The 23233-nt window shown below is 39.6% G+C and overlaps 1 protein-coding gene across 1 annotated transcript in view; it reads left to right on the forward strand.

Annotated features, from left to right (window-relative positions):
• tmx3b (thioredoxin related transmembrane protein 3b) overlaps positions 1 to 10162 on the forward strand; it is a 59885-nt gene extending 49723 nt beyond the window's left edge. The window contains exon 16 of the mRNA XM_072691214.1: positions 4958 to 10162. Within this exon, the coding sequence (XP_072547315.1) occupies positions 4958 to 5236 (279 nt within the window). The 3' untranslated portion in view covers positions 5237 to 10162. The remainder of the gene's footprint in view (positions 1 to 4957) is intronic.
• The last annotated feature ends 13071 nt before the right edge of the window (positions 10163 to 23233 follow it).

Below are 23233 nucleotides of genomic sequence, written 5' to 3' on the forward strand. Positions count from 1 at the left end.
ATGCTGACAAACCCCAAGGTTTCAAGGAGGAAAAAAGTGCAACACCACTGTCACTGAATCACTCACACGCTCCTGATTAGACAGAGAAGTTGAGTTTTGTTGCATTTTCCAGTGTGAGCACAGGACGTTATGGTGCATTGTAATGAAAAAGTAAACTCCTCTACAACTGTGTGCAAGTTAACATTGTGCCCTCAGTGTTTTTAAAAAGCTGTATTCTGCTGCAGTTTCCATCCACATGAAAATACACAAGTTCTCCATCCCGGAGAGTGCCTTAGTTTTACGCAACCAGGGGCGTCTGAACTTCTCCTGCAACCATTCAGGTCATCTAGTTTATTCCACTGCTATGGTTGACTGCAGAAATGAGGAAAATTGAACTGCTGACAGAACATTCCCTGTTTGTTGCACCGATACACTATACGGACAAGCGCATTTTAATCATTGAAAGCGGATGTTTCATTCAGTACCATTGCCACAGATGTATAATATCAAGCACCTAGCCATGCAGTCTGACTTTATAAGCATTAGTGAAAGAATGGGTGGTTCTAAAGAGCTCAGTGAATTCCTGTGTGGTTCTGTATTAGGATGCTACCGTCCACCATCAACTGTGAGTGGGTTTATTGAAAATTAGAAAGGTTTAGGAACAGCAGCAACTCGGCCACAAAGTGGAAGACCACTTAGTTACAGAGCAGAGTCTCTAAGCGCTGGGGCGTATAGTGACCCAAGAACATCCTCGGTCATTAACATCAGCACAAAATCTGTGGACAGGGGCTTTTAATGGCATGGTTTCCACGGCCTAGCAGTTGCATGCAAACCGTACAGCACCAAACACAATGCCCAGCATTGGATGGAGTGGTGTGAAGCATGCCACCACTGGACTCTGAAACAGTGGAAACGTGGTCTGTGGAGTAAGGAATCCCCCTTCTCTATCTGTGCACAAAGCAAGGTCCATAAATGCACAGACCCACTCCAAAGTGACCCAATACTTTTGTCAATATAGTGTGTATATATTAGGCTTTCAGGTGATTTTTGCTGTTCTTTCCAAATTTTATGAGAAAACCAAATATCATGATGCATGTTGTGTCTTGAAGCTTATCTAACCATGCTTGAAGTATCACAAATTTGAAAATCGCTGAAGTGTTGCATTATCAGGCATTCTGTGCCAACATATACTTCAGGCTTCTTGCAATTCCCAACCCTAGGTTTTAGTGCCAGTGGCTTTATTGCAGGTAGACGTTAACCCCCCCTGCATTTGTAAAATGTGATTAGAAGGTTTAATGAGCTAGGAGCTCATTATCTCATGTTGGACTTGTTCGCTCAGTTAACCCATCTAGCCATTATGTGTATTGAGGTATATAGCCATTGTGCTCGCATATCCTGCGTCATGAAGGCCTGTGTGACTAAGTGCACACTCTGACTAGTGTGTTTAATAGAAGAGCTGGCACAAAGGTGAGCTGTCTTTTATTCTCTTGAAAGGCATATTCACATCCACACAGCCTTTCCTGTTTATGTGCTGCTGTGTTTGGGTTGCTGTCAGATTGAACCTCTACAAACTCAGTATTCTGCAACCCAGCAGCGTCATATGGTGAGAGAGCCTCTCCATTACTGCACTGTTAATAAGCAGACTTTGGCGTATCCACAAATATCCCCGGTTTGGATCTTGTTTGTTTGAACACATGTCAGAAATAGCTTGCACCCTGTTAGCAGCCCCTCACTGGATTATTTGTATGATTTCAAGTCAAACAAAACTGTGTAAACAGCCAGTGGAGCTGTGTAGTAGCTTGTTGACACAGTGGAAATAGCAGGAGAATATATATATATATATATATAAAAGCTGAATCTATTGATTGTTTAATTCAGTTTAATCAGTTAATTAATGTTAATAGTCTATAAATGTAATAGATAGCCTTAATATTAGCATTAATAGTAATAATCATTTTGATTACATTTCGCATGCAGGTTTTACTGACCAACAGACTGGATGCATAGCGATCTGATTACATTTACATTTAAGGCATTTAGCAGACGCTCTTATCCAGAGCGACTTACAAAAGTGCTTTACTACTTACAGAAGAAAAACCTCAGTTAGTTTTAATAGGCTAAAATTCAAAGATACCTCTTAAGTTTACACACTACTGAACTGAAGTCAGTAAGGAGATCACTCTGCTATTCACCCAAGTACTCTTGGAAGGGGTGGATCTTCAGTCTGCGTTTGAAGACAGCAAGCGACTCTGCCGTTCGGACACCCAGGGGAAGCTCGTTCCGCCACTTCGGTGCCAGGATCTGGTTATGATCAGATCAGTACGTTTTCTATTTCGACATACAGTGGTGCACTTTCCCTCAAATTAATTCAAATGTCTGCCATCATACACAAAATAGAAAAGACTGTAAGACCTGTAAAAGTGACTTTTCTCCCATTAACCTGGCTTCTTTCTCATGTCCAGAGTGTCTTCACAGTAGTGCTACTGTAGTAATCCCAGTAGCTAATTTGCAACCGTCTTCAGCAGGATTGATGGCCTGTTGTAAACAGTTTTTCCCTTTTTTAATATTTAACAGTGTATATGTATAATACGCAGGTGGTAACAAAAAAAATGAAAAGCTTCCACTAGTTAAACATAAATGTTGAGATACTTTTAATGCTGGAAAGTCTTGTTTGGTCACTCTTTTTATTTTAGTCAAAAATCGGATCTGAAAGTGTATCCAGATATGATCTGGACTGGAAACCCATGTTCAAGCAAAGTGTGAACAGTCTCATAGTATCTTGTTCTGGCTCTTATTGGAATGCATGCAGCGGGCGCCGTCATCGTATCAGTATTCAGTCTAACAGCTACCCTGTGGACAGTTGGCTGACAGAAGGGTTGTGTTCAGAGCTCAGCCTACTGCTGAGCTGGACCGTGCATTAGAGGGGCTGGTGCTGTGGCACCATTAGGCTCAGTGAGTCATGCAGGTGGGCTTTGCACCGTGCAGTCATTTCCCTTCACCCGGCATGAACATGGCCCATTATCATCTGTCTTAAACTTCATATCCACAGGTTTCACAGGAACTCTCCCACTCTCTCTCTCCCACTCTGTCTCCATCCCTCCCTTCCTCCACCACTGCTTTCTCCTGTTTTTCTACAGCTGTTCGAGCCTGTACTCCGTACTATGAACCTCTCTATGAACTTGTAATGTTCAGCCCTGGCTTCTTTTTTCATGTATTGTATTTTTTCTGTAGTTCAGATGGTTTCAACAAAATGTGAAGGGGTCTTCGTATTGACCTGCTGGAGTGATGTAATGCCCAGTATAAACACAGAAAGGGAGCGAGAGTGAAATATGTGGACAGAGGGAAGAACTGGGATGAGACCTTGGGTGAATTAATTTGTCTTGTCAGGCCAGAGGTGCTTTATGAATCACACTGGAGTGGGTTTTTGTACTGTACTCATTGTGTACATAAATCTCTCTCTCCCATCTGCTCTTCTCCACTCCTGCTGAACTATGCCACTCTTTCCCTTCTTTTGCTGTTTCCATCCTCTCTCTCTGTTCTTTTTGTTTGTTTGGTCTTCTGCTGGACATTATCAGTATATGGTCTTTTTCTTGTTTTGTCTCTTCTGTGCTCCAGCCCTCTTCCTTTTGTACTCTCTTGCACACTGTGTGCTCTCTTCTTGGCTCTGAAAGGCACAACTGCCATAGCTTCACTTAACTTGGAGCTAAGGTTGCAAAGGTTTTTCTTTTGTGCATTTGGCAAGTGCTGACAAAAGGGCTCCACACTTGGCCAAATCCTCACATGCAAAGCTGGTTAAGTGTGCAGCACCTTTAACCTCATTAACCTGGACAGACACTATATGGACAAAAGTATTGGGACACATGCCCATTCATTGTTTCTTCAGAAATAAAGGAAAATAGAGTTTATCCTGCTTTTTTTTGTAGTAACAGTCTCTATGGTTTCTCCTAGATTTTTGCGAGGTCAGGATGCTGGATGATCACAACCTTAACATTCGGACATATAGTATATCTACTGAACATGCCATGAAATTAGCTTCGTATGGCATTCGTGTTGTAAACCACTTTTTTTAACCAAATCCCCTCCAACAACAGGTTTGGAGAGATGACTGGTTCTCTCTTAAAAAAAAAAAAAATACTGAAGCTGAAGTTTAGTTTTTTTTTAATCACCAGCTTGGATTGGATTCCATTACACCTTAAGGCGTGAGCTACGTATTTCTTTATCTAAAAACATTTTCACACACATCACTTGTTTTGCCAAAATGCTACGTAAGGAGTATTTGTCTAGCAAAAACTGTTTTATGCTGCTAAATTACACTTTTACTGTTCCAAACTTGTCTTGTGCACCCCAAGAGGTTGAACATTCGGTTCCACCCTCAACCGAGGATGAAATAAAGGGTTTTGTTTTCTTTTGTTACGTAGTGGTGGATGTCAACCTTTCAAATGATGATGCTCCCATTGGTGGAGGCTGTGATGTATGAAGTAGAAAAGGTCTGATTGGCTGCTTTGTACCCTACCCACCCTCACTAAGCCTTTTCTTCACAAGCTTGTTGTCGATCCCCGAATGTGCACTTTGCAAATGTACCGAGAGGGCGGGAGACCTACTGATGCTAAGGGTGGATCTTCTCTTTAAATGCTGCAGTTGTTACATTGTGGTGCCTATAACGGCTCCACCTTTTAGGGTGAATTGAAAATCCAAAGTCAGCTTCAGCCTTGTGTTAAAAATGTAGCTGACTAGCTGTAATAACTAATGCCAGTGGCAGATAATGCAATATATAGATGCTTGGGGGGGGGGTTCTAGAGGGCATTCCTTTTTGAGCTGTAAGTCACGACTGAGGTGGGGAAACTTTCGAAAAGCAACAAATAACAGCGGGTGCGCAAGCTTGATATAGGTTATTTCATTATTTCATCATGCTTTTGTTTTTTATTCTCTCTCTATATATATCTCTCACTTTCTGTCTCACTCTCTCTCTCGCTCGCAGTCCGTGTTCCGCAGTTCTCCAGTGCTGGGCTGTTTCCTCTTTGGCCTCCCATTAGGCGTCATTAGCCTCATGTGCTACGGGATCTGCACGGCTGAATCCGACGATGGCACTGAGGACTTGGAGCTGATGAAGAGAGAGGGCCTGACGGACGAAGAGGACGAAGAAGAGGAAGAAGAGGAGAGACGCCGCCAGATTGGCAAGCTGGAGGGACCTGGAGAGGAGGATGAGGGAGAGGAGGACGTGGAAGAAAAGAGTGCGTCGGAGAAAAAGCTTGATTAACGCAGGGGAGGTGTGTGAATGAATGTGAACGAATGGGAGGATGATAACAGTGACCGAAACCTTAAACACATATCTGTAGGGGTTTTCTTTTCCTCCCTCTCTCTGATTTTTGAGCCACTCCTGCTCTCCAGGGGATCTGCTTTGGCACATTTCTTAGAATGTTTGTTTTTCATTCATTTTTCTTATTCTATTTTTGAGCATTAGGAACTGTAGTTTCTTTAAACGACTTTAAAAAGCACGTTCCAAACCATTGTTCAGTTTAAGGGTTTCTAGATGAGGAGTGTGGATGACTGTTGTACTTGGGAGTGGGCAGGGAAATTAAGCCAAATATTTGGACTAAGTGACTTATTGAATCTTAATGGCCATCTTTCATAGCTTATCCTGTTTAACCACTCGTTTAGACCAGTGCTAGATAATGCCCCGGCAAACTGTGCACCTTGCTCGTCTTTTGTACAGCACTGTTTTTCCATGGGTTTTTAGCTTTTAGGCTTGCGTAATTTCAGTCTAGTTTTTGTTGCCAAGTATGACTGGATTTCTTTTTCCTTTTTTTCTCCTTTTTTCCCCTTTTTTAAGTACATTGGTGCATAGATAGCCTCCGATATCCTTTCAGTCCTGACCACGTCTTTAAATCACAATCACTCAACTACTGTAATCAGTTGGAAGGCCACTTGATCTTACATTCAAGCTTCCATCCACTGCTGATTAGCATCAGTTTTCAGCCTGTAGTTTGGCCTGCAATCCATGCACTACTTCAAATGGACAAATCTCCACATTTAACCCTTTCAGGATTAGAATGGCTAAGATGATGTATCTACATCATCTGGTCATGTCAAACAACATTTTAAAGCCCCATTAGAAATGTACAAAAGTACACTTGAAAGGGTTACGCTCTTAAAAATAAATGTGGATGTGATGCCGTAGAAGTATCTCCCTACAGAACATTTCAATGATGCAAAGGGTTTTTTTTTAACCAGTTAAAGGTTTCTCAAACAACTGTACATCCAAACTGAGCTCCCTTTTGAAACCATTATTTTTAAGAGTGTAGAGGGAATATAGGTCATTTAATGTAGTTTTTCACTCCTAACGGTTTCTATAACAGTCCAGGCATGACTCAGAATACATTGGACTGATCTAATTTGTGCGTGGTGCCTCAATCACTCTGGTTCCACAGAGGCCAGTGTGAAACTCCTAGCAGATTCTTTATGCTTTCTGTAGTTCATTACTGTCAGTTTGTTGAGCCATAGTTCAGATTAGTTTGAAGGAACAAAAATCTATTCCTTTTAGTTTTTCCCAAACTAAAAATGTTTAAATCTGCTTAGTAATCCTTCTTCAGCTGTGTTCTCGTAGTAAGTAGAGGGGGGGAAACAGTACAGTGTTCACTGCTTTTGACAAATGAGGTGGGAGTTTTAGGAATCCTTAGACTGGGTAGTAATATTCATATTTATAATAATGAGACCTAATTGACATTGCATTTAAATTTAAAACATTAACCTAATTTATATTTCTTCAACACACATGCTTCTTCCACTGTTTGTTCAGTTCCACTCTTTCATGAGTCTGAAAATGAAAACCAGATATTCTTGTTACATGTCGTCACTGTTGGAACAAAAGTACTGTATCTTTCTTTGTATTGTTCATTTGTTTTACATAATTCAAAAATGCTTTCTTTACATTGTCAAAATTTTAATGATATAGACCTACAAAAATGGTCAGAAATGCAGTAAAACGCTTTAAGTGATTTTCAGAATTTTCTAACTATTATCTCATACATTTTGTCTTCTTGATTAAAAGGTGTTTGATATTTCCATCTCTAATTTCATGTATGTTGTTCATTCTGAACTATTGGCTTCCACGTCTCCATAATCTGTTAATCAGGGCATTCTGTTCATTTTATTTTTTTTCCCATTTGATCCATTTGAGAACTTTTCATTTAGAAAGACTACAGTCTTTTCTGGACATCTCTCTCTGTAAAAGTTGAAAAGTGGCAGAATTTTTTCATTGCTTCAGTCCAACCAAGTTTAGCACATTTCCAATACACCGATCAGCCGTAACATTAACAGGTCCTCATTGTGCCGGCAAAACCAATCTGAGAGTTCAAGGCATGGACTCCACAAGACCAGATTCTTATGCATTCAAAACATCACCTTCAGGAACTCCCTGTTCACTTGCTGCCCAATTTATCACCCTTTGATTGACATCACTGTGGAGGATCATCAGTGTTTTTCACTTCAGCTGTCAGATGTTATTGTTATGGCTGACCGGTGTAGGTGAGCCTACATTGGTGCAAAATATTTTAAGCATTAAAACATTTGTTTTAAAATCCTTTATATGGCAAAGTAGCAGTGGTTTGTGTCATCAGAAAGTTTGAGGCAGAGGGGTTTCATATCAAACACATAACTTATTTGAAAGTGCACAAAAAGAGAATTTCTGGGATTCTGTTCATTTAAAAAAAAATAAAATTCAATCACAAAATTCCTGAACTGCATAAAACCTCAATAGCGTCCTTTTTAGGGTTTACCATAAATGTCAAAGCAGCTGAACATGGGTAGTAGCAGTCACATATAACTTCATTTTAAAGTAGACTCTTATTTCACTTTTGATTCAGTTTGCGAATAGGGAAATTCGCAGAACTCTTTACGTGTCGTAAACTCAAGAGAAATGTCCCGAATTCCTCTAAACTGCTTTTGGAGCATGTTTCATATTTGACTTGATTGTGGGTCTCTAAAATAGCCAGTGCGATCTTGGAGGCTCTCTGGACGATGGCTTTTATGAAATGTTTGGAAAGTAAGAATTCAATGTTTTCCAGGTTCAGAATGAATTCTGTCTTGCAAAGTGTGTTGCTCAATATGATGCTTTTTTCCTGTCAGCATACCAGTGACAAGCAATCAAAATAAAATGTTTAGAATTGATTTTTAGGTAGAATTTCTCAGTATGGGTAAGGATGTCTGTAGTCCTCCATTTCTCAGTTTGGTGGTTTGAAATAAAGTCTGTCTCTCCCGGAGGTAATACAACCTGCAATGCACTGCGAATAAGAGATGTTTACCCTATGCACTGAACACATCCACAGTGTGATGCAGACAGTTAGTTCAAAATAAAGGATAACTTTTGACCAAAAATCGCATTTATAAGTTTATTTTCTCTTTTTTTGTAAACACAGAATGAGGAGTGTTGCACTGTTGTATGTTGTCGGTTCAAAATGCTAATATATTTTTAAAAATCCAATTACAATTGCACTGATTTCAAAATGATCACAAATTTAGCAGAACATTGAAGGTAAATGGCATAAATGTTTGCGTTTTTATCAGTACTATTCCTAAGCGATTCAGTATAACAGTTGGTAATTATACAGTGGCATGCAAAAGTTGGAACCCCTGGTCAGAATGTGTTAACATAATCAGTTAAGAGTAAGGTTGTTAACATATAATGTGTTTAGCTCATTTAAAGGATTATTCAAATGCATACATATATTGAAAGATAATTCTTTAAAAACAAGATTAGTTTATTTTTGTTTTGTCTAAAAACACGAAAATGGAAAACAAAGGAAATCAGCAACTATCTGAAAACTTGTCCTCTAAATTAGCTGGTTTTAGCTATGACACATTTTCCACAATCATCATTAAGAAAGAAACAAGTGATGCAAATCTCTTAATAAATATTCAGACTCCTCAAACCTTGCCCTAACAATAAGCCATGGTCTCCTCTAAGCAGCTGCCTAGCACTAGCATATATGAAAATAACTGATGCCCGCGAAGCAGGAGGCTATATAAAGATAGCCAAGTGAACCAAGATTTTACAGTTAAAGTAACAGATATTTTGACCATGGTGCCCATAATAATTTAAGAATAAATATTATTTCTGGTTAAAATGTTTAAAGCTTTATCTCTTTCAGGTTTCAGTATGATAGCGTAATCTTAAAATCCATTGTTTGAGTAGATTTGTCAAGTTTTATTAATTTATTATTATTTTTGTATTATTTAAGAAAAAAGCCAGGAACGAGACAGTAACAAGTACAGAGTGCTTATAAACTCCTTGTAGAGCCTATAATATGATACTTTATTTTTATGACCTGCTATTTATTTCTATTTTTTCCCATGTTTTTCTTTGTTCTGTTTCACTTTCTGTTTGCTGATCCAACTCTATTTATCTCCATTTAGGTCAACATTTGCATATACTTTACATGAGGTCTTATATTGTTACTTCACTTACTTTTACTTCTACTAGGCTTTAGTGCATCACACTTGTAACTGTAACTACTGTAACCCACTAGTTGTGGGAAAAGAATGAATGTAAGGGAATAATGCTTTGCGTTTAATAGTTATTCCTCACTAAAGTAAAGTCTTGTCCATGCTTTGTTCTTTTTCTTCCTACCTCCCTTATACTTGTTTTTCTTCTAAAAGCTTAGCACACTTATCTGTAAGCATTCCACATTAGCTGTCGGCCCCGAACCTAAGCACATCTTTTTCTATGGTGACATTTCCCAAGAGAGTCAAAGTAAAAGTTCTAACCACTGATTTATTTGTGTTAAATTTCTCAGTGTTTCTAGTAACTTTCATTTACTAGACACATTAATGTCATATCTGATCGTTCCATTTTCCACAGGTTTTTAGACCCTTCTCATGTCCAGCTCAGAGGGATAATTACATAATTCTCACTCGGTGTTCGATATTGCCTTATGTGGACGATCTCATATGGAAGTGTCACCAGTAGTTTTTAGGATTGGGAGTCATTTTGTTACTATGACAATGACAGTGTGGATCCCTCGTCCTCACCTTGCCTTTTGGGTGTTGTTGGTTCATTTTTATTTATTTTATTTTTTTTACATTTTTTTTATTTTTTATTGTTTTTTGCCAAACTCTGTATTGGTTGGTACAGAGATTGTTTCATGACAAATTTCAAATTAATAAAATAAATATGGTCTTTTCCTTTCTTCTTTGTTCAGAGTATTTATTTTTAAGAATTTTACACCGTGGCTGATTCTCTGTAGTAATCTACACATCTAATGGGGCTGAAATAATCACTTTCTGGAGTGTTTGCACAATTGCTAAGATGTGAGACCCTTTAATTGTTTACTTTTGATCAGACAGTTACATTGTTTTGCATGTTTGTTTGTTTGTTTGTTTGTTTTATGAAGTCTGCTGTTAGAAGGTACATCACCGGTCATAAATTTCAAAACACCCCCAGTTTTTCAGGAGTCCACTAGTAGTGTTGAATAGACCAGGCAAGCCTGCTTTTCTTAACAATGGCTCTCTTACTGTCACTTGATCTGTTAAACCTTCAGCTCCTTTCAGTCTTCCTTTACAGTTGAAACTGAGACTTGGTCCCAGTGTTCTGTGCTACAAGCTGTTGACTCCTAAAAACGTTTCTTCTAATGCTGTTGCGAATTTGAGGCTGTCAGCTCTCTTCCTGTACCAGACCAGGTCAGTTTTCTTCAGTTTCCGAGAGGTGCAGGAAACTGTACTCGCAACACTCTGGCTTTATCTGTAATTTTTCTGAAGGAAAGAGCTTTACTGTTAGAAGTCTGTCTGTTTTCCTGTGGCAAAGGTCTTCTCGACATGGTAGCAGATGTGCAGTGTTTAAACACTGTGGTAGAGTGCAGTAAAAGTAACATTTGCTGTAATACTGACAATGGGTTTGTAAAGTGTCAATTTGCTTACTTTACTTCCATTGATACTGACCGACCAGCTGCAAGGTGTTAACCAATGTGTTTTTAACAATTTGCATTGCTTATCAGTTTATTTCATTTGTTTCCCTAAAAAGGCCTGTCAGTTTACTGCTTATCTTTCTATTATTTAAGGTCACTGGACTTGAAGAGCTTAAATATAAATAAAAGTGGAAAGATTGGGGCTATTCTAAAACTTTTGACAGGTAGGGCAGGCTTTGCTTTTAGGTGCAGTTGTTGAAATTGGTCTCACTTGGCCCATGTTCTCCTTTTTTGGTAATTGATCCTGTGTTGGCTTCATCATAGACGTGTGTGTGTGTGTGTGTGTGTGTGTGTGTGTGTGTGTGTGTGTGTGTGTGAGAGAGAGAGAGAGAACAGCTGCAATCAGAGTTGAGAATACTTTGTGGTCAGTGTAGCTCAAAACTGTTTCACTACAACAATTTTTGGCTCATGTGTGTTGGTTTTAGATACACACTGCGAGTTCAAAGCTACTTAAATTGTGACAAACGTGCTTGAAACTCACCCACCCAACAGCTCAAAACGGAAGAAATCTAAAACGATTAATCAAATATCATTACTGCTTTGTGTTTAGAGTGTTTTATATTAGATTTTATTTAGTTTAGTTAAAGTTGAAGTATTATATCCACATAGGTTTGACTTTAAATTTAGAATGATCAGAATCTGACCCTAAACTGCATTTTCTAACTGGCCCAGTTTGGCAGGAAAAACTGTGAACTTTGCAACCCAGCTGGTAAATCCCACTAAAAATCACCCTTGGATGGAGAACTGTGTTTAATTGCCCTGCATTAGTTAAATAATGAGAGTTTGGTACATGGAATGATGTAATGTGATCCTCAAACACTGGTGTCAGTTGGGAAAAAATGCTCGTTATATTTATTCCCTCTGATTTGCATATACCTAGCCCACTGGTAAGCCTTTCAACACTAAAAGCTGTGGCACAGTCAAACACTTAGACAGCAGCCCCACTCCGGCGCACCCACTTCCATATTTAACAATTGTGATTTTATAAAACCGATATTAGTTATATTTGATAAACGCACACCTTATGATCACCTCACAAAATCTGCATTCCATATGAATGTGCCACTTTTTAAATAGTTTAAGGGTAAATGTAACCTTTTCTGTTAGACTGCTTATAGACCAGAGTTTACATAGGCTGGTGGAGGAATTGTCACATATGTAATTTATTAGTTAAACACTGAAGTCTCAGATTGCTCAGTTAAGCTAATGCTACTCAGTCAGCTTCCAGAGCTAAAAGCTAAAAACACAGTCCTTGGCTAGCCCTATACTTCCTGCAACTTCAGCTTTAGGGTAAGAGTCACCATAAACGAATCTTCCACCACACAATCTTGCTAGGCAATATGAAGGCGAAGGTTTAGCTACAACAACAATATAAATAATAATATTGATGCATTTCTATTCACCAGAAGAAAACCTGAATACACATTCATATTTTTAATGAAGCCGCTATGCCACATTGTTGTTATTATTAATAATATTATTATTTATATTATTGTTGTAGCTAAACCTTCGCCCTCATATTGCCTAGCAAGAGAGCTCACTGTTAACAGGCTGCATTGTGTGGTGGAAGTTTTGTTTGTAACTTTTTTGTTAATAAACACATTTTTTAAAACTATGGTGTATTTTATCATATTGTATGCTGGGCATTTTATAAAAGCCACTCGAAACCGTGTATTACTATGATGTTATCATGGGGAGAGGAGTTCATGTAATGCCAAAAGCACCCTTCTGTGTGAAATCGCAATAAGCATGGCTTCTCTCATGGCTCATTGCTTTATTTTATGTGAGTTCTTATTCTAAATTCATCTTGAATTAACTGTTGCATGTTGTGTGGCTGTGGACCAGTTGTACTGTAGTGGGGTGAGGGTTCTTTCTTTTTTTTTTTTTTTTTTTTTTTTTTTTTTTATTTCTCCACAATCTCATATTAATTGTGCTATTATCTCTAAACGGCAGCATTTAATGACGTGAATAAATTGGTGTCTTGAGAAATAAACGTATTTCTGGAAAACTAGTTTAAAATATGGATCCTCGGGTTGTCAGGGCGTTTGTCTGAAGCAGTGCGTGAAGCATTTGTGTTTTTCTTCCTCTTGCTTTTCAGATCGGCTCGTGTTTGCTCGTTTTGACGGTGAGGAAGCGAATGAGTACTTCTGTAACTGCGTACATTAATCAGATTTTAAACGAGTGGTAATCCTCCTGTCGTATCGCTGCAGCCCTTCTCGTCTCCCTGCACTCACGTGAAAAGCAATTCACTGCTCAATTACCTCTCATCGGCCTGAGAGCCAATCTCATTGTGTGCCAAATGAACAAAAATTGCTTATAGTATCTACTAGTAACCGGTTTTCTCTCCATATTTGTCCATTTAGGGACATTTCCAATAGCAGACAAACATTCCAAGTCATTACTGTTGGATGTAGAGCCTTGCATTGTTCTTCTGGTTCATTTTGTTCAGTCTGTTCTTCTTAATCCTGTACAGTGGAACACCACACACTCGCTGCACACAGTTCTCTCTGAGGGCTCCAGCCCGAGGTGCAGAGTTAATCTGCAGTGGAATAACCTGCAGCAGCAGATACTTAGTAGCCATTTAGTAAGCTCTCTCGCTCGCTGTCTTTCTGCCGGTCTCGCTCTCGCCCTCTCTGCCTGCGCCTCTTTGTCTGTAACGTCACACTGATGCAGCCGCACTTGCTGTGAGGTTTCTGACCTGCGAGGGGTTTGAAGTTAGTTCTGGGGGAAGAAGACCGTGTCTGTCTGATGGAGACCTCTGCAGCTTTGCTGATTTTTATCAGTAGACTGTCTGCTGAAGCAGAACCGAGAGGGAAGAGGAGAACAGGGCAGGAATATAACACTGCCAAATGAAAACGGCACATTAATGTGTTAGACTGGGGGGAGAGAGAGAGAGAGAGAGAGAGATTAGCATGTTTAATAATTCATCAGAGAAACTGTTACACATGATACCAGTTCTCTGTATCTCGTTCTCTGTCACATGCTCTCACTATCACTCTCGCTCAGTCTCTTTCACTATTCCTGCATTTCTCACTCTTGTTCTCGCTTCTTTACTCTCACTCTCTCTCTATCTCGCTCTCACTATCGTTATTTCTCTGTCTGTATCTCTTACTCTCATTGTCTCTCCTCTTGTATTTCTCTCTCTTTCTCTCTCAGACCTCTCTCCCCCTTAGTATCTCTTTCTCACGCTCACTTTCACCATCTGTCTCAATCTCTTAGTCTCACTCGCTCTCTCACTATTTCCAAAACTTCTGTGGAAGCACTTTTCAGGCCTATGGATCAGCGGTATGTCTGAAGGAGGAAGCATGATGCATACACTGAAAAGAACACCCTGCTTATAGTGAAGGATGGCAGTGACTCAGTGATGCTCGTTTGCTTCCTCTGGCACTGTAAAAAACAACAACAAAAAAAAACTGCATCTTGTGGAGGGCAAGGTGGATTCAATCAAGTTCCAGGAAACCAAAGAAAATGCCTTCTGAGAGGAAGCTGAAGCTTGGGGGTCACTGGACCTTCCAACATGACAGTTATCCCAAGCATACCTCAAAGTCCACCAAGGCTTGGTTTCAGAAGAAGTCCTGGAAGATTCTGGAGTGGCCTGACTTGAACCCCATAGACAGTCTTTGGTGGTATTTGAAGAAGGCGGTTGCAGCAGCAAACCGGAGAGTTTTAGTGAAACTGGAGGTCATGAGGAATGAGCTGAGACTCCTCAGGAACGCTGCCAGAAGCTTGTGTCTGGCTATACGTCACGGTTATAGCAGGTCCTAACAGCAAGAGGGTGCTCTGCTAAGTACTGAAGACGCTGAGTTGAGTAATTCTAACAGTGCAGTCGTTATTTAAAGGCATTTTGGGTTGAATTTGGAGAAACCGCTTGTTCTGTTAGTTGTGTTGAGCTGATCACATTGTTTGCTGTCTGACTCTCTCTTGCTCAGTCTCTCTCTTCCTTTTCCACCAGCTGTATCTTTCTTTATTGCTTGCTTTTTCCCTGTGTATCTCTCTCTCTCTCTCTCTCTCTCTCTCTCTCTCTCTCTCTCTCTCTCTCTCTCTCTCTCTCTCTCTCTCTCTGTCATTGTTTGTCTCTCCCTCTTTTCTCAACTCTCTTTCTCTCGAGCTGAGCGCTCTGTTGGAGTCTAAGTGCTAAATGTTGTGCTGCATGCCTGCTCGGCTTTTTCTCTTCGACTCCCTCGGATAGATGAGTGTACAGCCAGATTACTTATTCTCAGCCATGTCTCTTCGTTCTTTCAGTTTTTTTTCCTCTGCTGTCTTTTTGAGGCACATTCACGTCAAATTGTCAGGCCTGTGAAGTTCACCAGCATTCAATAACACCTTGTCACGTCTGAAACAGAGGTATTTTCACTATTGTTTCTCTTGACAGCCTCCATAGAAATGAAAGAAATTCGCTTTACTATCTATCCATGGATTTTGCACCCATCACAATCGGTGCATCCTCACATTTTCAAAAGGGCAGGGTTTGAAAAACAGCCAGTGCGTAATAATGCATTCTGTCTTCAGATGGTTCTTACTTTCTCCCCCCCGCGTTTCATTTCTCAGAGTGCCTGCAAAAATGCAGAAAAATATCAATAATGGCAGCCTCAACCTCTCTGCAGCTCTGGCAGCTGAATACCTAATTGACCAATTATCTGTTGTAAATGAGCTCCTAATCACCAGCAGAACTCTTGACTCTGCTGTATGCTCAGACGCTGGAACCGCTCACCTTAGAAACTGTCTTTTTCACGTAATGCAGAAATGTGAAGTTAGTTTTCTGGACCAAAAATCGTAATGCGGCTAACATTGTTATGAAGAGACCACAGAATCAAAGCAGTGTTTTTTTTTAACCACTGCATCAATCATGTTTTGATGTACAGAATTGTTGAGACCAATTTAATGAGGACAAAATGTCATTGCAGGCCTACTGGAATTCACAAGATCACAACCTGTAAATTTGAGCGGCAGTCCAACCTTGATTCAGTGGCGGCAGCCTTGCGCCAGGACTCTGTACTGAAAGAATCGTGGTTAAACTGCTACCGACAAGGTACAACATATGCTGATGTCTGTTACAAGCTAGATATTAAACATATGCAGTGTTTTTATAAGCTTCAGATGTCTATTTAATCTCAAATGACCATCATTTTCAGTGCTAAGCAAGGGGGATCCAGCAAAAATGAGCATTATCAAAAAGGTGTTTTGATATTTACAGCCTGAACTAAAGACCTAGGTATAAGTCATTGTTTACACTGGTATTTAATATTCAGCCATTTCTAATTATACAGTTATGTAATCAAATGTGTAGCAATACAACAATGACTTGACCTCTGAGAATTAAACATTCCAAAGGAAAGGCTCAGGTAATTGTCTGACCTGTGTGTGCTGTGAGCTCATCAGTGGCGATGGATGAGGCAGGATGTGTCTGTCCACCCCCTCCAGGCTCTCAAGGTTCTTGGTCCAGCAGCTGGCCTTCCTGCAGAGAGGAAGTGACACGCGCACTGCAGGAACCGTCACTCATGTCTTAGCTATTTTGCCAGTCAGGTTGATTATTTAAGGAGCTTGAAATCAGCTTTCACTGCCCACAGTCCTGCTCCATTTATCTGTGTATGCATTCATTAGTCTAGCACAGCATCTGGGTCCTGCATTTAATCTCTGTCCTGCACAGATGTTCAGCGATGGCTAATGCTTTAATTCCTCCTGACCGTTGCTTTGCTGCGTCATGCACTAGAATGGGGCTGTAAACTTTCGGTAATGAAGAGCGAGCGCTTGTTTATCACCTTCGAATCCGCATCGCGGCGTGAAACGCTTCCTACAGCCAGGGCCGCTGCCCTCCCTCAGGTTCCACCAAAGCCGGCCAAAACGCAGCAGGAATCTTCTGCAGATGGCAGGTAGCTCCCGGGTCTCCTGGCTGCTCCACAGCAGGCTGCTGTTCAAAAAAACAAAAAAACAAACAAAAAAAAAAAAAGTGAAGAGAAGAGCTCTCAGTGCTGAAAGCTTCCCAGACAGAATTATCCCACTGCAGCCTAGAGGGACGGGGACAGCAGGAGCACTTCTCAAACAGTTCTGCTTATGCTGATAACTCCAGTGCTTAGAGATACTGCTGTTAATTTTCCTATCCACGCTGCTCTGCCTGATACCATTTTATTTTCAGAATAAAGTCTCACTTTATTTGAATTTGCGTTTAAATTTTTGTACCTTTTTTGATTAAGCCCTGGAACCCCAGCCATTTATTCAAAGATTAATCTTAACCATTTAAAGACAAGTGTTTCATATTTGATACACATGTGAGGCCTCAGCAACGTCATTGTGATCATTTGGACATATTTATCTTAAGTATATAAATAAGTATATAAATAGCTATTATTTAGTAAATGTATTATGCATTATTTTATTGACAAAAGTATTGGGACACCTGCTCATTTGTTGTTTATGAAGTCAAGGGTATTTTAAAAAAAAAAGTTAATATGCTTTTGTTGGAGTAGCTTTCTCTGCTGTCTAGGGAAGGTGTTTTAATCATAAATGTGAGGATTTGATGGCATTCAGCAAGAAGAGTGTTAATAAGGTCAGAAAGTTAGATAATCACTACCCCACCTCATTCCCAACTCCTGGAGCACCGTCATTCCAGAGAACGCAGTTCTACTACTCCACAGCTCAATGCTGGGGGGCCTTATACCCCTCAAGTCCATGCCTGGCATTAGGTATGGTACCAATAGGTTCATGTTTATCTGCTCCAGGGAGTCCTATTCTATTGGCAGGACTTCGCAACAGGGACTAGACAAGCTGTGTGAGTGCATTTGCACATCTCTGTCAGCAATGGGTGCAAATTAAAGCAGCTCATGCATGAATGTATTATTTGATCTCAAATAAATTATCAACATTGTTGTTTAGTTTTTTGCGGGTTGTGTTGGGTCTTTGTTGGGTGGGACTGTATTTGGAAGATGCTGACATCAAGTGATCCATCTAACCAATCAGAATAAGGGCAGATTTTCTGTCAGTGGCTTTATCTCAGTTCCGCCCCTCTAAACTTGAACACGCCTTAGTTGTGGATGACTGACTACAGAAAAAAATCTAAATTAAAAGGTGGGCAACAAAAGTTCTACTTTACAAACAAAAACTTTTCTCTAGACTGAATGGTTACGGTCAGTAAAGTCACAACACTTACAGATCACTGAGCTTTATAGTTTAATTTGGAGATGTGGACAGCAGGCATGATTTGACAGTTTTCTTTTCCAAACTGGTATAAAAGCACAAACTAAAGATGTATGTTTCAGTGTCAGGCTTGGAAGAGGGCTGTTAACCAGCCCAGTGCAAGCGGGGGCAGACAACACTTATTAATGTCTAAAGATTGAGGCATCCTGCCAATCAATAAATATCATCCTGAAGCAATCAATCATGTGAAGAAAATTTGAAATGCGTTTTTACACCACCGACTTGGCAGAGGCTTTAGACGTTTAAGTTAGCTTATGAAGAAGTCAGTAATACAGAAGTTCACTTACTTTTTCTAGCCTGCACTGTGGATGTTTGCTCTCATTAAAAGCTATGAACAGTAAAACTGTTTGTGTTATACGTTTGTACCATTAATGTTAATCTATGACTGCAGACAATATACAGACAATATAGACCATAACAATCAGACCACATTTTATTAGTAATCAATGCAAAAATCCAGGTCATTCCAAAGAGTCTTACTTTTGCCTGTATCTGTACACATTCTCTACAAGGAAGCACAATTTGTGGATAATTTGGGGAGAAAAGCAGAAAATGTAGCATGTGCAAAAGTTATGGCACAAATCAAAATGATAAATTCGGCAAGTAAATTAAAGCTGTGCTCTAAAACGAGCATAAAAATGTCATATAAAAGTGTTTTCTGTTGAGAATTTGAGAAACTTATTTACACTTCGAAAATCAACTAAATGTCAAGTCAAATCAAGTCAAGTGGGTTTATTGTCATTTCAACTACATACAGAGTACACAGTGAAACGAAACAACGTTCCTCCAGGACCATGGTGCAACATAGACAGTGCATACAAGACACAAGTGCAACACAAACAAACAAGTGCGGACAGACAACACAACACAGTACAGACCAGAGAGTGTCATTAGAACAGGGTGAACGTTGCTTATGACTAAACTTATTATTTTATTTGTGGTTACTTAACAATTACTACAAGTACTACACAAGTACTACATTTTGAAAAGCCAGGCACCCAAAGCTGTTGATAAGAAGTCTATATTTTCATTAGTTCTACTTTCTTGATAGATCAGGTGTTTTCACTGTGGCATCTTCCGGCTGCAGTGAGTTTAACAGACTATGTGTCATTGTAAGTGATACTTTATTGGGACTTTAATAGGGACTTTCTTTTCTTTCCCAAAACAAATAACCCTGGATTACACCTTTGGGGCTTTTTGAGGCTTAAAATTGTGTCATACATCCTTATACAGATGTACGCAATCCGGCACGACCTTCCAGGCGGAGGTGTTATTTCGTGTTCTTGCCCTTTTCTAAGGCTGTTCAATATAATCTAAGAACATCCTGGGGGGAAAAAAGAAAAAAAATATTGCAGAGAATTTTCTTTAAATCCTCTCATTGCTTTTTTTAATTGCTTGCTTTGACATCACAACCTTTCTCCTTGAACAGCCCTAAGCCTTCTCTCCTGCCACCATACCAGAGCCTTTCCAACGTAATTATAAAATAATTATAATTACTCTGATATACAGTAAATGTTGACGTTGCTCTGTGGGGACACACCCTGAGCTGTTTACTGGGTTTTAACCCAACCTTAAACATGTTCCATTAAGGTAAAGGTTTCTATTAAGGTTACTTAAGGTAAAGTGTTTCCTAAGGCTGGATGTGAATTTAGTACAGAAAATGCTCTTCTACAGCTTCTGAAATTGAATTGCCTATATAAAACTTTTCTGGTGGTCAGATCTGATGTCTAATTAGGTTCTTCTTGTCCTCTTAGCTCTGAGTCTTGCGCTGTCGCTTCTCAGACAGTATTTCTGTCCTAAGGCTTTCTAAAAAGAGCCGCAATTAAACATTTTTCCTCCAGTGAATCTGGTAATCCCCATCCAATGGGAAGAAATGAAGAGCTTTTGATGTCAGAAGTCGGAATATGACCTGTCTGAAGTATATCCCAGTGTTTCTTTTCCCTCTCTCGCTCTCGTTGTGAAAGATTTTTCAGAAGCTGGCTTTTACCCTTGCCTGCCCAAGGACATAAGCGGAGGATGGGAGCAACCGAAGAGTTTTTACTGAAGTGCCAAACCCACCAGACCGACGCTGACCACCCAAGCACGCTACAGCGTAGGCGGCCTTCAGGGACAAATCTACAGCGGTCTGTCACCCCCCCCCCCCCCTTCTCATTTCTTTTCTACTGTTTGAGAGAGATTGAGGAGAATGTTGCCTGAGTGGTCCTTCCTGGGCACCAAGAAAAAAAAAGCTAAAAACTGTGAACTCTTTTGCCTGAGCAGAAATGTCCTCCAGACCCTCTCTCACTTGCGCCTTCATGTCTGTATCTTTCTATCTCTATCGTTCTGTCAGTCTCTGTCTCTGGAGGACAAAGCAGGTGGCGCACCTGGACTCAATCTAAGAATCTGGCTTCTATGTATAACGTTGCAGGCCCTGCAGGATCAGGGTCTGTCTCAGGCAGTTAGAGGCTACATTTATCAGCAGCCTGACTAATCCAGATAGAGAGAGAGAGAGAGAGCCAACTGGAGACTCATACTCTTCCTCCTTCAACATTTCTTTCTGTCAGGATATCTGACTGGGCACAGCAAGAAGGAGAAACACGCCGTCTTCAGGGTCAAAAAGTAGAGCGTCTTTGCTGCGCGTATAGTTTTCCTTTTAAGTTTGAGAGTGATCGAAGGTGGGAATCAGTAGGTCAAACAGCATGGGAAGAAGAAGGGCATTATTTCTCATTAGTAGCTGTAGTAGCCCTCTAACGGAGCAGGGTGAAATTGAGGTATCGATTATTAGCCCAGCTCTGGTCAGGAGGGAGGTCTACTACTACTACTATGCATTTTGAGAACGGCTGTAAGCTGCTCTGCATTCTAGTAGCGCTGCACAGCTGAAAATAGCAAGCACTAATACAGTTCTTGGAAAGATCTTAGTTTTGATCTCTCTTTAGTAGTCTGTCCTCTCACACATCTCTATTACAAACATGAATCTTTATAAACCATAAAAGAACCATCTGAAGCATGTTTCTTAGTAAGAGTGTGCTTGCGATGGGCTTGCAGTGAGGTCCAGACGCCTACGACTACACTGGAAATATGGGATTCTTAGGTTAAACCTAGTAAGTAAACATGAATTGTTTTAAATAAAAAAAAATGTAATGGAATCCAGAAGAATTGTGTATGGTTTTGAATCAAATCACATGGTCGCCGTTTGCTTGCTCACTGGGGGTCTTTGATCCATCACGTCTTACATTATTTTCTTCTTTCTTCTTTGTCTCTGTCTTTTATTAATCACTATTTATGTAAAGCTGCTTTGTGACGACAACAGTTGTAAAAAGCTATACAAATAAATCTGACTTGACTTGGCCATGTGAAGATGAGAGCACAGCAGATTCTAATGAAATAGATCACCTCACCACAGCTGAGCAGTAGGGTTCAATGGAGAATTTCACCCCCTGCAGGACACACCATGTGAATCAAGAAACCAGATATAGTATTTAATATTCAGTATTTTGGGGCACTGTTCTATTTAATGCCAGTGCCATATAATGTGACAGTGATATTAAATCCTTTGTACAAAAGGGTGAGATTTGTCTTTTTGAGTTGTATATCTCTCATTGAGGCATGTATTAAAATGAGTTTTTGCACAAACTTGTGGAGTAACCGTCAATAACCCATGGTGACACATGCGTCACAGACCCTTTTAAAGAACTTTGACCTTTATTTTAACTCATGAATTCCCTAAGTGATATATAACAAACATCCTGGATGCGTCATAGGACAGTGTGCTTCATTAGTGTTTGGGACAAAACCAGCTTATGTGTATTTAAGTGTATTTTTATTTACTATTCTGACCCCATTTCTACAACAAAATGGTGAAGTAGAAGTTACAAAATTGTTGTTTTGACATGCCACATCAGGAGTTGAACCTTAAAATATATATAGTCATATATATATATATATATATATATATATATATATATATATATATATATATATATATATATATATATATATATATGACCTCTTTATCAGAAATGAGAAAAAGAACACCAATGAGTTGCACAATTAACTGAACTAATTCATTTATTTTGAGTTGATATTCAAAATTGGGTCTGGGCTCTTATGGGTTAGAGAAAGAAAAAAAAAAAGAAGAATTTTCAAATATTCCACGTTTCACCCAAATTGTTACTCTGATAATATCAATTGTAAAGAAAATACTGTATTAACAAAGTAAAAGTTTTTTTCTGGTGGTCTCAGACCCCAATGTTTTTTGTTTTTTTTCCACCACAAATGAGGCAAGGTATCAGTGTTTCTTGCTGCATCCACACACACACACACACACACACACACACACACACACCACCAACCCATACATGCAGTGTTTACTCAATCTTATGTAAGATCTAAAACTTTTGTTTCTTCGTTGACTTGCTTTGATGAGCAGTTGGTAAACGTTTTACGGTGCTTCACTCATAGCTGTCACTCGCTGTATCTTGCGGTGCTATCCAGATGACACTGTGTGTTTAGACTGCTTTCCGAATCCTGTTATAGACTGTCACTGTTTGCGAAGTGTGACCTGACTGCTTACATAAAAATAGGCAAAGAGTTAAACCAATCAAACACAAATGATTATTGGGGGATCACTGTCCTGCTGTAGAAGCCATCCAGCTTTCTTCAGCTTTGCTACAGACGCTGTGTTTACTTGTTTACTTCCAGAATTTGCTGGTATTTTATTGAATCCATTCTGTGGAATGCCCACGTGCTGTGCGCTGGCTGCAACACAAGCCCAAAGCATGATCAATGCACCCCCTGAGCTTAACAGCTGGAGAGGTGTTCTATTCACGAAAATGGACAAAAATAATTAATAAAAGGCACAGAAAGACTTTATAAAACACAAAGGTACAGAAATAGACTAAATAAATAAGGAATATGATGAAAACAATAAAATAATCTACAAGAATAGACAAAAACATGAAAGCTAAATATAATAAGAGGTACAAATACAGACTTAGAGAAATAGACATAAAAACACATACATTATATGTTTGTATGTTTATATCATCACTGTCCAATGAAAAACATGTATCTCCAAAATGGCATCTTTACAGGAGAAGAAAAACACTTTAAATTTTAATGGAAGT

The sequence above is a fragment of the Salminus brasiliensis genome, chromosome 1 (genome assembly GCF_030463535.1).
Source record: "Salminus brasiliensis chromosome 1, fSalBra1.hap2, whole genome shotgun sequence".
Taxonomy (NCBI): Eukaryota; Metazoa; Chordata; class Actinopteri; order Characiformes; family Bryconidae; genus Salminus; species Salminus brasiliensis.